The 18,538-nt window shown below is 38.8% G+C and overlaps 1 protein-coding gene across 1 annotated transcript; it reads left to right on the top strand.

Annotated features, from left to right (window-relative positions):
• Positions 1–341: 341 nt before the first annotated feature.
• On the top strand, positions 342–15,588 carry LOC308695625 (phospholipid scramblase 1-like; the record flags this gene model as incomplete). The annotated part of the gene is made up of 9 exons (XM_081373810.1): positions 342–354; positions 2,722–2,859; positions 4,586–4,642; positions 4,727–4,812; positions 13,694–13,736; positions 13,819–14,039; positions 14,245–14,406; positions 15,099–15,260; positions 15,550–15,588. The coding sequence occupies 9 exons, from the start codon at positions 342–344 to the stop codon at positions 15,586–15,588; spliced, it is 921 nt and encodes a 306-aa protein (XP_081229936.1).
• Between the last annotated feature and the right edge of the window lie 2,950 nt (positions 15,589–18,538).

The following is an 18,538-nucleotide window of genomic DNA, read 5'->3' as shown; positions in this document are numbered from 1 at the left end:
TTGAAAAAATGTAGAGAATAGTGTAATTGCTCTTTGTGAAACACAATACGCTCACATCCTTCAGGCAATTGACACCCTCAGGAAATTTAGTGAAAGAATACATGAATAATTTATGTTACTCACAGTTTGATCAATGTTTTATTGTTGTGTAAAACCTCAGCAAGTAGTTTAAATAATTATGGGCCTAACTGTCAACTTTCGAGATTTAGTTAATCATTGAATGTGAATAGACTGCATTTAGTGGCAGCTCAACACATAGAGTTACGGATGGGAACTTACAATACAATTCTATTGTTTTCTTGCTATTGTGTTTCATTTCAGACAAACATTAATTTCTCATCATGGTTTTGCAAGGTAAGTGATTACCCATAGTTTAACCATTTTAATAAAAAACATCAGAATTCATGAAAAGTGCATGACACATTGCAACGGTCAATTGTACAGTTTAGCATGAATAAAACAAAAGAGAGAGGATGCTGATTCAGACCAACATCATGGTTACTTTTATACAACAGTTCAATAAACTGCTTCAATAAACTCCTTTTATTCAACAGTTCAATAAATAAGAGGTTAATATTTAGTAATATAAATTTTATTGCCAGTCATTTTTGTACAGTTCTAAATTAATCCAATGCAAAGTCTGGTAATATACCCATAATATGCTTGTTACTAAATGAATCAGTGCTTTAAATCTAATCAGTTGAGTGGATGATTCAATGACTAATCCATAATGATGTTGTGGCAACCACAACTGTTTTATTTCATACAATGGTTCAATAAGCATTAAGTTAATATTGAGTAACTTACATTTTTGACACAATGTTACTAGTCATTGCCTGTCAAAGTTTTGGGGTAATATTAAATATCTATTATAATAAAATACAATAGAGATAGTGCTCATTTTAAAGAATAAACTCTGAAATAACACGTTGAACAATAAATCAAGAAATTAACATTTATAGTTATATCCCAGATTCTTAAATGTAATAAATTCACTTAGAATAATAATAAATTATATAGGTTTTTACTAATACAACTATAAGAAGGTGACAGAAGTTGCATCTGAAATAGCATTTTCCCAGTATTTACAGAGAATGTTGGACTAACTGAGCATATGATCATCATCAGCCTTATTTTTAGCTTTGTACAAGTGTTTGTAATGTTATGTGATGACAATTTTATAAGCTAAAACTTGTTCAGGTCAAGATGTAGCAACAATATGGTGCATGGCTGTTTCTGCTGTTATAAACCACATTGCTATATGACAACGTGCCCTGTTTGTTCTCCATTGTAATTACTCCATTACAGCCTAGTGAGCAAATAAAATATCGTACTTGTTTTCTATATTTATTCAAGTTGTTTTAGTGTGTTGCATTAAGCTGTTCTGCACTTTTGATGGCAGAATGTTGGTTAATGATCTTGGAGAGATTACCAGGATACAGGTTCAGTCCTGAAAAAATGCAACCAATGACGTGGATTGGTACGTGATGGCATGACACTTTTCTGGTTTTATAACTTAATGATCTTAATCTATTTTTTTTTTATCTGCATTCTTCTTAAATGTAGGCCAGACAGAGAAGCAAATGTACCTGCAGCCAATGTGCCTGTAGCACCTGGTGAGAATTCAGCTACCTTTTCTACATCAGCCATATAAAACATCTGCATGATCTGCACTTGCATTTGACAATCTTGTAAAATGAACAAGTCTTCATAGTCAAAACTACATTTTATTGGGGTTACCCTTGTGAAGGAAACGTTAACTTTTACTGAGAGTTCTGATTACTGAATTCTATATTCTATTTTAAATGGAGTTAGTGTCACGGAGACACCAGTCTCTTCAGTCACACACCCGATTACTAATCACCTGCACCTGCACATGTTCCTCATCAGCACCGCACTCAATGCACACCCTGTGGCTGTGTCCGAAATCACCCCCCTATATCCTTAAATAGGATACTATTTGAGGGGACAGCCATTTGAAGTGTGCGACACCATAGTGGACGTTACCGAGTGCACTCATTCAATCCCACAATGCACCATAGTAACGTGTTTACAACCGATGTACGCTCAACGGCTAGAGAATACCCATAATGCACTGTGAGAGTCACGTGCCAAATCAATTCCCGTGTCTGATCAGAGGATAGTGCCCACAGCTGAATCATCCATCCATCCATTTTCCAAACCACTGGTCCAATGTCGCTATAGTGTAATATCATACAGGTATACTTTCCTTTTTGCATGATTATTAAATTGTTTAATCAAGGTTTATATATGCTAGTTTATATGACAGAGTTCAAGATAAATCTTTTCATCTTACTATTGGAGTTGCTAGTATGCTAAGTTTCAAATGATTATTGAACAGAAAGCACAAACTTAACAAAAGCACTCAGTGTCCGAATTCACTCAGCCACTCCTTCAAGTGAGCTCTATTATGGAGTAATTTATGGAATAGTGAATGATGGTATAGGGGATGATTTCGAACACAGCCCTTCAGTCACTCCTTGTCTGGCTTTGCAAATAGATACAGACTCATTACCTGCTCTACTTACCAAGGTTTGGCTTGGCAAGGTACTCCCCAGTGTTTTGAAACACAAACGCTGGGTAGATTAGTGGATCGAGCAGAGAAACTTGCCTCGCTAGTAAGGGTTGAAAGCACTATGCTGAGTCATGCTCTCCGGCATACCCCTTCTCTAAGATCTGGGACGAGCTGTTCACTGTCAGCTTCACAGTCCCTCGGGTTGGATGCCTTACCTAAAGACAAGTGTCCAGCAGCTCTGTCTTCGGACAGACAGGAAGCTGGCCAGACTGAAGTGTCCAATGTAAGTGACGCCAGGTCAGGCCTTCCTGGTGGCATTTCGGGTGAGTATGTTCCCCTTGAATAGTGATTGGCTGGGGCTCTTTCGGGTTCCCTAGCCACATTCCCTAAAAGGGACCCCTTCAAAATTGGAGCTGTTGACCTAGGCCCATTAAACAAAAGTTTATGGAGGTTTTCCTGTGAAGCTTATAGCTTGGGCAATGACCACAGGGAATGCTGTCACTGACAGCCCAGTGTGACCTGAGGATGGGTGGTTCTGGCATTTCATTTGAATTGAGCTGGTTCTGACAGTTGTCACTGCCAGTGGGCATGCTCTCCCCTTAGCATTGCAGCGTGGGTATATCGTTCCCCAATGTCAATCGACAGTAGCCGCGTTTCCATTACCCTTCAAATTGCGCAAATTGAAAGTCTGAATTGAAAATACGCCCAGTGGAAACACGTTAATTTCGCAAAAACTCCCATTTATTGCAAAAAAGTTTTTACGCTCGTAGAAATATTTAGCAAAACTGCAATGGAAACAGTTTTTGTGCATTTACAGGTCACTTGACGTAGATGACGCGGCATGTTTGGACAGAATACGAGACAGAGTTCTTTATAAAATTCATATAAGACAAAATAATTACAGGAATAATGGATTCTAAACCTCAAATAAATGCTACAATCAAGACCTCGAAGCAGATATGAGGGAGAAACACCAGGAAACACCTCATATGTGCCGCTCACAAGTAGGCTATAATAAGGGTCATTCCTTACCATTAATGCTTGGATAACACACATCTCCTTCAATTAATAATAATGGCTAGTGCAGTGGCTGGGATATACATAATCCTACCAACGTGCGTTGCCATGATTTTTGGAATGATTTTACTTATCGAGAGAGGAAAAAATTTAGTTTTAATTAGGTTTTTGTCGACATTTAGAAAAAAAAAAAATCGCAAAATTTTTGCACAAATCTGTAATGGAAACGCGCCTATTCTGAGTTCCCTTTCGAAAGGGAACGTCTCAGGTTACAACTGTAACCTATGTTCCCTGAGAACAGGGAACGAGACACTGCGTCTTTCTGCCATGCCTCGGGGCCTACCTACCAAACAGTCCCTTCAGACGATAAGGTGAATGTCATGTTTACAAGGCGCCCTTATATACTTCTGGGTCGCACGTTGATGATGTCATGGGCTGTCGCCGGTCAATAGGACTGCTGTAATTTGATAATAGTTTCAAACACCTGTTCTCAGGGAACAAAGGTTACAGTCCTAACCTGAGATATTCCTCATCAGCACCACACTCAGACCAGCAGGGGATACAGACTCCTTGCCTGCTCTACTTACAATAGTAGTTCAGTTTGCATGTCTCCAGCGATCTCCGAGATTCCTTAGGTAATATTCCCTGTAAGTCTCCAGTGACACCTGTGTGGATATACTCACCTGATACTTACCATGCTCATCCTGTGGTATATGCTCCTCCGTAAACACTATTCCCATCTGCAACTGAACTCAGTAACTACCTGGTTGCACAAAACTATAATCATCACTATTATTGAACTGTCTGACTGCACTATTACTTACCTGCATTTTTTAAAATATACTTTTAAAGATTTGAAGTATTTCAAGTGCACATTCAATACAATTATGTAAACTTTTTGTTACAAGGGTACATTTTCTTATATCAACATGGCAGGCAAATTTCTACCTCTAGGGAAATGTTTTCATTCTCTTTCACTTCATGTCTGAACATGTACTTCTGATAGTTAATGAGATTTTCTGTTTCTACTAGTATATACCATTGACCCTCATCCAGGAAGAAATGAAGTTTATCCTACACCACCAGCAGGTAAAATGATAAGAGTTTTTTTTTCTTTATGAATAATGTGTTTATAGGGTTCACATACTGTAAGCATTTTCTTTTCTGCTGCAGGTTATGTCCCACCTCAAGTCCCGATGGTCATGCCAGTCCCAGACAGACCCCTGGGCTGTCCTCCGGGTCTGGAGTACCTGACCCAGGTGAATAACAGCATAACTCGTGATTTCAGTGGAGTGAGCATTTCAATTCTCACAACAATCATGCTCTTGCAAACTATTCTAACAGACAAGGCATAAGCTAGTCCCAGACTAAAATGCATGTTGAGCTGTTTTAACTGAAAGCAAGACATATCTCAGTGCCATTGTTTTGTCTCAAGATGCACATTTGTCATGTTTATTAAAGCTACTTATATGTCCTAATTAAAGCTACTTATATGCCAGCAGCCATATCACCCTGTAGCCCAAGACTGGTTGCCCACTGAAGCTAAGCAGGGCTGAGCCTGGTTAGTACCTGGATGGGAGACCTCCTGAGAAAAACCAGGTTGCTGCTGGAAGAGGTGTTAGTGAGGCCAGCAGGGGGTGCTCACCCTGTGGTCTGTGTGGGTCCTAACGCCCCAGTGTAGTGACGGGGACACTATACTGTCAAAGAGCACCGTCCTTCGGATGAGACGTAAAACCGAGGTCCTGACTCTCTGTGGTCATTAAAAATCCCATGGCATTTCTCGTAAAGAGTAGGGGTGTAACCCCGGTGTCCTGGCCACATTCCACACATTGGCCCTTACCAATCATGGCCTCCTAATAATCCCCTTACATTGAATTGGCTCCATCACTCTCTCTCCTCTCTCCACCTATAGCTGGTGTGTGGTGAGCGCACTGGCGCCGTTGTTCTGTGGCTGCCGTCGCATCATCCAAGTGGATGCTACACACTGGTGGTGGTTGAGGAGAGACCCCTGATATGATTGTAAAGCGCTTTGGGTGTACAGTAGTACATATGAAAGCGCTATATAAATGCCTCATTCTATTCTATTCTATTCTATTCTAATTGAACTAAGGCCTAATCCTGGCTTAAACTAAGCTCTGTCTGTGAAACATGGACTTTTTTGCACTCTCTCAGGAATGTTTTTTTTATTTTTTTATGAAAAATATTTACATAATGAACTAGTATATTTCAATAATAAATACATTGGAAACAATTCTTGCTAAAGGTGGGTTTAAACAGATGGTTTTATGACTTCAGTCATTTTTGTAATACATGCAAGTCCACTGAAGTCGAGTTGAAGAACCTAAGTGCATTTTTGAATTACAAAATAAAACATGAACAACAGATACAAAGACCTGACTTGAAACATGAACTGAAACATGAAATAAACGAACTCACCAACAGCAGCTTACAAAGACAAAGCTAGACACAATGGACACATGAGGGTTATTTATTAGGGCTGGGACGATACACCTATCTCCCAATTCAATACTATCACGATACTTGGGTGCCGATATGATTTTTAAGAATTGCGATTCGATATTGCTATGAATTGGGATTTTAGTTTTTTAACTCTAGAGTCTAGACTATGGGGAAAAGTTGAATGATACACTTATCGTGCAGGTCGTATATCCGTAGATGTCTAGACTTGGAAATTAAAGGAGAACTCCGGTCAATTTTAACATTGAGCTAATTTTTTTGTACATTTGGAGTGCTGTCAATACAGAGAACAACGACAAAAATTGGTGTTGCCTACACCATCCTCTTTTTAAAATTTGCACTCTGTTGACTTCAATGGGGCAAGTTTTAAACCAGCTTTTAGCCTCTTAACATCCTTGATGTGTCATTATAAGTGCACAGGTCATGTGAGTGATTCCTTCGGGGTGAACGCGGGTTAATCTGACTGCAGTAGATGTAAAAGATATGAATAAAAATGGTGTTTATTCAGCCAGCGCACATACCTGTATTTTCTTCCTGTTTTCGGTCGAAGGCCATAGTAATCGATTGTCGAGTTCACGCGCATAGGTTTAGTTACCTATGATCACGCACGTGAACTCGACAATCAATTACTATGGCCTTCGACCGAAAACAGGAGTTCTCCTTTAAGCTTTTTCCCCCAAATCACGGAAGCACCCCAGTTATTTTGCCAAGAGAACTCTTATAACGAAAAATAACAATAACTTTTTAGTCTTAAATGCCTTTCTCGTGTCCACTAGTAAGAGATATGATGTCATGTAATACTCACACAGCAAAATTCCCAATGTTAAATGAACACTCCTCAGTGTACATATAGGTCCAACCAAGGATGTTAAAAATTAACACTGGAGCTGTGTTGAAGTTAATGAGATAATTAAGTGATTAATAAGTGATGATTGGCCATTAGTGGTGACACCTAATGTTAATAAGGAGAATCATTGAAGGGAAGAGAAACAAGAAGAACAGAAAAAAGAAGAAGAAGATTTTCCACCGGACAAAATTGCGATTGTTAACTCATGATTTCTGTTCTGTCTGTGCGCACCAATCTTGCACTTCTATCTACTCCTCAACCAGACCACCTAGAGACTTTGGGTTTTCGGCATTATGTTAAGGAAGGTCTAATCTCGGGAACGCACAAAAAAAAATCCAGGAAAAGATTTACTATCTCTTAGTGTTGTGATCCCATGACGTGAGAAAATTGCGCTAAAACACTGAGTTTTTATTACTTGTTTTTTTTTTGTTAGTTTTTCTCTGACTGTTCCAACATTGTGTTTATAAAACACATTTGTTACTGCAAGAGAAAACCTGCTCACAATATGTTTTGATAATGACATTGTCATCATGTAGTGACCTGATTCACTGATAGTCTAAATCTTTGACTATATGCTTGATGTTGCATTTTATTGGTGATTGTAGCCCTGAGATTTTACAGTTTGAGATCCAACAGCAATATTAACATTTTTAAAAATACTTTGTGCACAGAAACTATTGTGTTTAGACACACAGACATCAAGAATCAGCATATGAATCTCACCAATGGTGACAATAAACAAACATATCAACTCTGAACATCACAAAACAAGCTACTAAAGTCATAACAAAACAATAGCAAAATAAAAGCAAACAGGAAAAAGCAATGAAAATTACAGGACAATTCAGCTGCATAATTTATTCATGCTGCGATGCATGATATGAGCCAAGGATGCGTTTTGATTGGTGGCTCCCATCATGCACTGCAACATGAAGCATTTGTGTGAGATTCATATGTAGATTCTTGATGTCTGTGTGTGATTTTAAAGTCTTTAGATCATTAAAGCGCTGCTGGAATTAGCTACTGTATATGAATAAAACATTTGTATAATCAGTTTATAATGCTGGTTCAGTGAATCAGGCCAGTACAGGATTGTAATTTCATCATTTAAACATAACCATCATGACCTGGGCTTCATTTCCCAAAAGCATCTTAAGCCTAACTCAACGGTAGAACAATTGCAACAAATGGTCTGTATGATCAAATCAGGCTTATGATGCTTTTGGGAAACAAAGCACAGGTCATAGTTTCTCTTGCAATAACACATGTGCTTTATAAACAGAGCTGGAGCAGCCAGAGAAAACCTAATGTTAAAAAAAGGGTCATGAGCCCAACTAAAGCAAACACTGGTCACCATAATGGTGACATGAAACGAAACATTCGATACAACATTACCATTTAAACTTCTGTTAAATCTAAATTTAACTGGTAAAAATAAGTGCAATAATGTGTAATTGCTCAAAGTCAGTAGTTCTTGTGTTTCTCTTTTTTTCTGTTCTTGTTGTTTCTCTTTCCTTCAATGATTCTTCTTATTAACAGTAGGTGTCACCACCAATTAATTAACCACTTAATTATCTCATTAACTTCAACACTGCTTCAGTGTTCATTTTTAACACCCTGTAGTTGGACCTCGATGTACACCGAGGAGTGTTCATTCAACACTGGGGATTTTGCACTGTTTAATATAACTGAGTGTAAATTATATCATAATTTTAACTAAAACGTACAAAATAAGACGGAATCTTAAATATAGGTCCAATAGGCACAATATACCCCTTGACGAATGACGTCCACTGGAGTGGACAGATGTATTTTCTGTCACAGAAAAAAAAAACGACAAGAAAAATGATTAAAATCTCAATAAACGTATTTCTAACATCTCATTTAATTGAAAAATATTTTTTGTACCTGTCTGGTTTTCAGAGAATAAAATGATTTAACACCTATTTCTGAGGTATACTTGGTTCATCTCCTCTTCCCTCCGCCATTTTGAATGTATGATGATATATCTCAAAACAAAATAGAGATACAAAGTCAACTAGATGTACCGCATCGCGGTACAAAATATGACCGCCGCTCAGGCCTGCACTGGCTTTCCACAAAAATAAATGACGTGGAGTAATTTGGCTGTATTGCGTGTTTATGTATATACCTAAAAAAAGTAATAGTATGTGCATGTCTGTCTGTGTGTGTGTGTGTGTGTGTGTGTGTGTGTGTGTGTGTGTGTGTGTGTGTGTGTATGTGTGTGTGTGTTTGTGTATGTGTGTGTCTGTGTGTGTGTGTGTGTGTGTGTGTGTGTGTGTGTGTGTGTGTCTGTGCGTGTATGTATGTGTGCGTACATGTGTGTGCGTGTGTGTTTGTGTGTGTGTGTCTGTGCATGTGGATTTGTATGTGTGTGTATGGGTGTGTGTCTGTGCGTGTGGATGTCAGTGTGTGTGCATGCTTGCGTTTCTTTGTATTCCTGCATGTGTGTGTGTGACAGTATCATCCTAAACCAGCAACCCTTCGCTCAACAGCACCATCTACAGGCCGATGAGTGTACAGTCACTAAATGTGCACATAAATGAATTTATTTTATACCCCCCCATGGATGAAATTCTACAAAACTTAGCAGAGGATACCCCCAGAGGATGTCAAGTTAATCATACACATGAAATATGGTGCAGTTCTGAACATCTCCACTGAAGATAGGGGCGATTAAAGCAGAATAATATTGCATTTTCATTTTTTATGGGAGGGGCGAAAATCACAAATGAGTGATTATGGGCTAGGTTGATGTGGGCCCTTAAGAGCAACATACCATAAAAATTTCTTCATCCTCGTTGCCACAGTTCAGGTAGTTATTTAGGAAAAACTGCATTTTTTTGGGGGTTTGGGGGGGCCCAGCGCGGGGGGGGGGGGGGGGGGGGAGTGGCCCCCGGGGACCAAACGAAATTTTTTCTTAGAAGTCTAGTGGGGCTACATGCCCACCAAATTTCATGTTCCCCGGTGCTTCGGTGTCCCTGGTATCGTTGACGAAAAATTTACGGGGGCCCCAGCTCAGGGGGGGAAGTGGCCCCCGGGGACCAAACGAAATTTTTCCGTAAAAGTCTAGTAGACCAACATACCATAAAAATTTCTTCATCCTCGGTGCCACGGTTCAGGTAGTTATTTAGGAAAAACTGCATTGTTTTGGGTTTGGGGGGGCCCAGCGCGGGGGGGGGGGGGGAGTGGCCCCCGGGGACCAAACGAAATTTTTCCTTAGAAGTCTAGTGGGGCTACATGCCCACCAAATTTCATGTTCCCCGGTGCTTCGGTGTCCCTGGTATCGTTGACAAAAAATTTACGGGGGCCCCAGCGCGGGGGGGGAAGTGGCCCCCGGGGACCAAACGAAAATTTTCCGTAAAAGTCTAGTAGACCAACATACCATAAAAATTTCTTCATCCTCGGTGCCACGGTTCAGGTAGTTATTTAGGAAAAACTGCATTTTTTGGGGTTTGGGGGGGCCCAGCGCGGGGGGGGGAGTGGCCCCCGGGGACCAAACAAAATTTTTCCTTAGAAGTCTAGTGGGGCTACATGCCCACCAAATTTCATGTTCCCCGGTGCTTCGGTGTCCCTGGTATCGTTGACAAAAAATTTACGGGGGCCCCAGCGCGGGGGGGGAAGTGGCCCCCGGGGACCAAACGAAAATTTTCCGTAAAAGTCTAGTAGACCAACATACCATAAAAATTTCTTCATCCTCGGTGCCACGGTTCAGGTAGTTATTTAGGAAAAACTGCATTTTTTGGGGTTTGGGGGGGCCCAGCGCGGGGGGGGGAGTGGCCCCCGGGGACCAAACAAAATTTTTCCTTAGAAGTCTAGTGGGGCTACATGCCCACCAAATTTCATGTTCCCCGGTGCTTCGGTGTCCCTGGTATCGTTGACGAAAAATTTACGGGGGCCCCAGCGCGGGGGGGGGAAGTGGCCCCCGGGGACCAAACGAAATTTTTCCGTAAAAGTCTAGTAGACCAACATACCATAAAAATTTCTTCATCCTCGGTGCCACGGTTCAGGTAGTTATTTAGGAAAAACTGCATTTTTTGGGGTTTGGGGGGGCCCAGCGCGGGGGGGGAGTGGCCCCCGGGGACCAAACGAAATTTTTCCTTAGAAGTCTAGTGGGGCTACATGCCCACCAAATTTCATGTTCCCCGGTGCTTCGGTGTCCCTGGTATCGTTGACGAAAAATTTACGGGGGCCCCAGCGCGGGGGGGGAAGTGGCCCCCGGGGACCAAACGAAATTTTTCCCTAAAAGTCTAGTAGACCAACATACCATAAAAATTTCTTCATCCTCGGTGCCACGGTTCAGGTAGTTATTTAGGAAAAACTGCATTTTTTTGGGTTTGGGGGGGCCCAGCGCGGGGGGGGAGTGGCCCCCGGGGACCAAACGAAATTTTTCCTTAGAAGTCTAGTGGGGCTACATGCCCACCAAATTTCATGTTCCCCGGTGCTTCGGTGTCCCTGGTATCGTTGACGAAAAATTTACGGGGGCCCCAGCGCTGGGGGGGAAGTGGCCCCCGGGGACCAAATGAAATTTTTCCGTAAAAGTCTAGTAGACCAACATACCATAAAAATGTCTTCATCCTCGGTGCCACGGTTCAGGTAGTTATTTAGGAAAAACTGCATTTTTTGGGGTTTGGGGGGGCCCAGCGCGGGGGGGGAGTGGCCCCCGGGGACCAAACGAAATTTTTCCTTAGAAGTCTAGTGGGGCTACATGCCCACCAAATTTCATGTTCCCCGGTGCTTCGGTGTCCCTGGTATCGTTGACGAAAAATTTACAGGGGCCCCAGCGCGGGGGGGGGGGGAAGTGGTATGTTGGTATAAAACATGGTATGTTTTATGGTATGTTGGTATGACCAACATACCATAAAAATTTCTTCATCCTCGGTGCCACGGTTCAGGTAGTTATTTAGGAAAAACTGCATTTTTTGGGGTTTGGGGGGGACCTGCGCGGGGGGGGAGTTTTTCCTTAGAAGTCTAGTGGGGCTACATGCCCACCAAATTTCATGTTCCCCGGTGTTTCGGTGTCCCTGGTATCGTTGACGAAAAATTCAGTAAGGTGACGAAAAAAAAAAAAAAAAAAAACTTTGACAATCCCTATATGACCGCTTTCGCTAGCTACGCTAGCGGCGGTCATAATAATTGGAATATTAAACGTGGGCGTGGCGTCTGAGGCTGAGACTACGTGTTTTGAGGTGTTGGAAGCTCGTTCGGTGTCAAAATTATGCGGCGCTGTTGTTGTCTGATGCTGGACTGTGATAATGATGGTTTCGTTTTCTATCAAATATTATCAATGTCTGATACATATATGCTTATTCTTATTACTATTAACTATAATTACCCAATAATGTTGGAGATTTTCCTTACAAATGCATAGCCTCTATACTCTGGGATCGCAGAATATCCGTCAAATTTATACCGAAAAATGTGACCACTCTTTATTTATTCATAACTGACTGTAATGTTCAATAAAGTGACTAATGTTGAACCCTTGCTATTTTATAAAGCATATCAGATATTAATAAATATATAGGGTCATGGAATCTGACGGGTTAAATTCATAGACTAGCCTTTTTTGGGTGAGCCCATTCTGAGTGACCTCAGAATGACCAATGAATATCATACCGAAGCAGTACAAAATAAACGTTTACCGGCACAAACGATTGAGCCTATATTTTGGGTGAATTTGGAGCAGGTTGGGGGGCTGGTGACGTCATCACCTGTAATTAAATGTCTAATATCTTAAAAACCGAAGCAGCACAAACAAAACTTTAACTGGCACAAACCAGCACAAACGAACAAGACTATTTAATTTGGAGCATGTGGGACTGGGTGACCTCAGAATGACCAATACATATTCTTTTAATATCTAAAAAAACCGAAGCAGCACAAACAAAAACATGTAGGCCCTACAGCACAAATATGGTAAAAACGATTTAGCCTATTTTGCTGACATTTTGCATTGGGTGGGAGGCAACTTTACCCAGTGATTGGCAGAGTGGGAGAGGCTGGGGATGTGTTCGGCTCGAAATGCATTTTTACTTTGGACATTGAATTTTGCTACATTTACAATTGCATTTTCATTAAATGTCCCGCAATGAGTGTCTTAACTGTGAGTGTAAATGCAATTAAGAAAAATAACATTTAAATGATCATTTTGCTACAGTTTTTGCTTGAACATGTTAAACATATCTAATAATTTCTGTAAAACATTTTCATTTGGCAAAAATATGTATTCAATTTACATATTATAACTAGTGTGTGAAATGGCAAATATAAATTATATAATTGAATTTTCATTTTCATTTTCATTCCAAATGTTGCACAAATGTATAAAATGTAAATTTAAATACAGAAATGCATTGCCATTTTACATGTTGCATTGTCATTTTGCATATTACATTTCATTTTGAATATTTCTATGCTTCCATAGTATGGTGTGATACTGTACGGGATAGTTTACCCAAAAACAACATCCCAGATGTATATGACTTTCTTTTTTCTGATGATCACAAATTAAGAAAAACATGAACATGACTGAACATGAAATCTTTCAGAAAAACAACCTCTGTGAGTCCATATAATACGTTTGGGTGCCAAATGTTGAAGCTCCAAAAAAGCACATACAGCCATTGTGACAGTAATCCTAACGACCCTGGTGGATAAGTCTCTTTTAAATGAAAGCAATAGCAATTTTGAATACAAACTGTTTTTTATCTTGTATCTTTTTACAAATACACTATGTGAAAATACATTCAATGCCTATTTTCATGCCAGTTCTACAATGCTTCTTATCACAGGTTGACCAGCTTCTAGTTCATCAGAAAGTGGAACTAATGGAAGGTAATGCTTAACCATTAATTGCACTAGAAACACTTTTCTAAACCCCTGTCACATGAACACAAATGCTCTCTTTCTCTTGCAGTTTTAATGGGATGGGAGACCAAAAATCAATACGTAGTGAAAAATAGCTTGGGGCAGCAAGTGTTTTTTGCTGCTGAGGAGAGTGATTTCTGTACTCGTATGTTGTGTGGATCGGTGCGCTCCTTCCTGCTCCATATCCAGAATAGCATGGGACAGGAAGTGATGACTTTATCCCGTCCCCTTAATTGCAGTAGTTGTTGCTTCCCTTGCTGTCTGCAAGAGGTATAGTATACCACACAACATGACCACTTCACAATGTACAGTATACTGTTCCATAAGTATTATCACATTTTTTTGCATCGTGCTTTGCATTCTGGTATACCCACATCTAATAAATGGACTAATTATTTTAAATTATTATTTTAAATTATTTTAAATATTGCTCCCTATTTTGCTATCTTAATGTCAGTACTGCTGTATATTTCAGCTGGAGGTTCAGAGCCCCCCGGGCAGCACTATTGGTTATGTTATGCAAAGCTGGCATCCTTTCCTACCGAAGTTCACTATTCAGAATGAGAGAAAAGAACCCGTTCTGAAGATTGTGGGGCCGTTCTGTGACTGCAAATGTTGTTCTGATGTTATTTTTGAGGTATAAATTACAGCAATTATCATGTCATGGCACTAAATATAATATAATATAATATAATATAATATAATATAATATAATATAATATAATATAATATAATATAATATAATATAATATAATATAATATAAAACAGTTAGAATGGGGTCAGTAAGATTTAAAGAAAATAATCAGCAAGGACTCTTTATTTAATTTCAAATAAATTGATCAAAAGTGGCAGTAGAGATCTTTAGTTTAAATAAATTCTGTTCCTTTAAACTTTTAGGCCATCAAAAATCTCTAAAAAAAGCCTCACAGTTTCCACAAAAATACAAATGACTTTTCATTCATTGAACAATCCTGAAGAAAATATGTCATGGTTTCAACAAAAATATTAAGCAGCACAACAGTTTTCATCATTGATAATAATAATAATATATATATTTTTTGACAAATCAGCATACTATAATGATTTAATAAAATAGAAAACATTCATTTTAATACTGTTATAATTTTAATAATGTTTCCACAATAGTACTGTTTTTACTGTATTTTTGAAGAAACAAACACAGTCTTGATAAGCATAAGAGACCCCAAACTTAGGGAAGTGTATAGTATATTGTATAGAATAATATGACAGATGTTTTGTGAGTGTTCATGTTTGTGAATGCAACTGATGCTCATCAAACTAACCGTCACATGCTTATGTGATGCCAGGTGGTGTCACTGGATGAGTCCTCAGCGATTGGTCGAATTAGCAAACAGTGGACGGGATTTGAGGCAGAGGCATTTACTGATGCAGACAACTTTGGCCTACAATTTCCAATGGATTTGGATGTGAAAATAAAAGCAGCTCTATTAGGAGCCTGCTTTCTTATTGTAAGTATATGTACACTCACTGCATTAATACAAACCATAACACTTTTTAAATCTGAGAGCCATAACAGGCCTTTTTTTCTTCTTCAGATTTTTAAACTTTGTTTATTATAGCTTTCCTATCAAATTTTATGAATATTTCTTTGTATTTGGTTATAATGGGCAATCAAACATAGTTTTGCATAAAACAATGGGCTGTAATTGGATATACAGTATATAATTATATATTCACATAAATGCATAAATCACAGTAATTTATTTAATTTGTCTTTTTCTCATTTTTAATATACAGGATTTCATGTATTTTGAGCACACTCAAAACCAAGATTGAAACCATCCTGGAGCTTTGTTCCCCATTTGATTACATTGTGTATTTCTTTTGAAGTGCAAGTGCTTTAGTTTTCTCTTTGAATTTTTAACTAAAGATTATGTGGATCATAGTCATATTTTTCCCTGATTACAACATCAAGGTGTAAAAAACATCCAGTTATCTCACCCTCACTAACAATTCTTCCAGTTTTCCTCTTCCACCCTCACCCCTTTTTCATATAATAACAGTAATAATAACAGTAAAGTATGAACTTTTACATCCTTTTCAGACACTTTTCTTGTTGTCACACCACCAATCTTTATTTTTTTAAATAAAGAAAGGTGTGCCACCATAAAACTGCTGTAAATATGATGTCAGCCCTCTAGAACATGTCAATGTTTAACTAACTTAGGCAATTCTTCAACTTGGCCTTTTTGCTTTTGAAAATGACTAGGTCATTGGGTTGGGTAGCATTTGGATTTCTGATATTGCTTATCGATTCCAATTCTTTTCGATTCCAAGGTTCAATTCCAGTCGGGTAAAAACATTTAGCATTTAGTCAAGCTCACTCAGTTAACAGTGCTAATATGGAGTTTGGGATGGACTGCTGTATGGTGAGGCTTACCCCTAGGCGAGGGTATACATCCAAAGTGCTCTCAACCCCATTTAGAGCACAGGTTATAACACTTCAAGCATTTGACTCTCCTGACCCAGCCACAGAGGGAAGGTCGCGTAAATGCCCACTGTACCCCGTTTGTGCGCTGCGTGCTTATGTGGACAGAACTAGCTCTATTCTATACATTCGGAGCTGCTATTAGTCTACTATGGGGGTTCTAAGAAAGTGTAGTGGAAAGTAGCTAAGTATAGTGGAAAGATAGTGGAAGCCATCCAATTTATGATTATGATTCTATAAGAGGCAGACTGTCCTATAGTTGTTCGCGCTTGTTTGGTTTCATCTTGGGCTTGTGTAGGGTTTGTCTATTCTGAATATTTTCTTAGCAGAGGGATGGTCTTTGCAGAATACTTTTGCTAGATTCTATAACCTTGAAATCCCTTCTTTTGTGCTGGATGTTTTGTCTGTGCAACAGGAGTATAATGAGCTGCTATTTGATGGCTGAGAGACTTGTCACCACGCCCCTCCTCAGCGAGTGGTTTAGACTAGGTTGTATAGCTTGAGTGGGCTCTTTTTGCTGCCTGTCTCTTATGTGCTTAAGCAAACAACATTCAGTTCATGGTTTGCTTTATGTATATTGGCAGAGCTCCAGCAGAAAGCTGCCTGCCCCTCTGTTAGGCATTCTATTGCATTTAACACTCATGATGGTAAATAATAATCCGCTTATCAGAGCTGATTATATGAATGTTATCCCACTTGTCAACACCAATTACATTATTGTTTCTTCAATCACTTCCCCACACCATCTAATACTGTGTCATGGCGCTATGTTGATATGTATATTCACTCCTGTTCAGCTCTTCTATTAGATTTGGGGAAGTGTTTTAGTGTTGTTTTTACACTGCAGGTATATATTTATATATATAATATATTTTATTTTGATAATTAGTAAAAAAAAAAGAAAAAGAAAAAAAAATCTTAAATTGATTGTTGATTGATTATTGAAAAATAATAATACATTGATATATATGTTTAATATTATTTTAATATAGGGCTATTTTCTGTTCCTTTTTCCCCCGGTGTTTCATTTAATTAGGTGATTCTAAGTTTAATTATTGATGATTACAAGCTTGGAGGAATTGCAATTAATTACAGCAAATTGTGCAATTAAAGTTAATTTTTTTTCCCAGTCTTAATTTTTAAATATGAGCAGGCCTACAAGCTGGGATTGGTAATGCTGCACTGTAATCATAGTTATTTATTTATATTTTTCATAAAATTTATTATGTGATATTGGTTTGAGACAGAGTATTTTATTTAGTGGAGAACTTTGCAGCAGTATTTTATTTCTTATTCTTTTTTTTATTTTATATATATTTTATTATATTAAAAAGTGTTTAAAAAAGTGTAAACAAATTGTTTAAAAAGTTTATAGTAATAAACAACCTGCAGTTTAATGTTTGCATTTCTTTCCCTTACTGTACCGAAAATAAACCGAACCGTGACTTTAAAACCGAGGTACGTACCGAACCGTGATTTTTGTGTACCGTTACACCCCTAATATATTTATATATAGATACCTCATTACCAGCTGTTTATTAGGGCCGCTATATGTTAGCCATCTGCCATAGTGGAGCGGTCAAACCTGGTCCGTCAACAATCTAGAGCAAGTTGACTGTGCGTCTTCAACCATAGTTAGACGCATGCATGAATATCTATATCTGCAATGCACTGCAGCAGATGATTTTGCTAAACTAACTACTGGTAATACAAGACGAAGGTGTAAGCTAACATGACATTTAAAAGTTATCATAGTAAAAATAAAAACAGTAAAAACCATAGTAAAATCCTGTAATATCGAGTTAAAAACAGAAACCAACATAAGGTTATCCTATTTCTTCAGGAATTTAAATCTCTGCTTTTCACAACCAGAAGCTGTGACATGTTGTGGCATCATTGATTCTTACAGTGAGTGAGGGCATACAGAAGCCTGTAAGCTTTAAACTTCTCATTTTTACTTAAAGCCGGGGACACACTTAACGACTGTAAGGCCGATTGTGAATGTAATTTGATACTTACGACTGATCATGCCCAAACGCACTAATTCAGAGACAGTTGTGTTCAGTCTGTGTTTACATTCGGTGTTTAAAATCTGCTGCAGTTATTGAAAAGTCTGTAACTGTGTTCAATTCAGTCTAAGAATGTTTCAGCTAGTCCTTAAGTGTGTCCCCGGCATAAGAGATTCCCGCTGCAAGGTCGTAAATACATGATGGCTCATGAAAGTAAACATTTGTCATTTTGTTTTGCCTAAAACAAATGACTGGAGAAACTGGAAGAACTGGAAGAGAGGGCTACTAT

Source organism: Scardinius erythrophthalmus (assembly GCF_964197995.2).
Source record: "Scardinius erythrophthalmus genome assembly, chromosome: 9".
Lineage (NCBI taxonomy): Eukaryota > Metazoa > Chordata > Actinopteri > Cypriniformes > Leuciscidae > Scardinius > Scardinius erythrophthalmus.
Note: the sequence above shows the minus strand (reverse complement) of the source record. Positions and strands in the feature narration are given on the sequence as shown.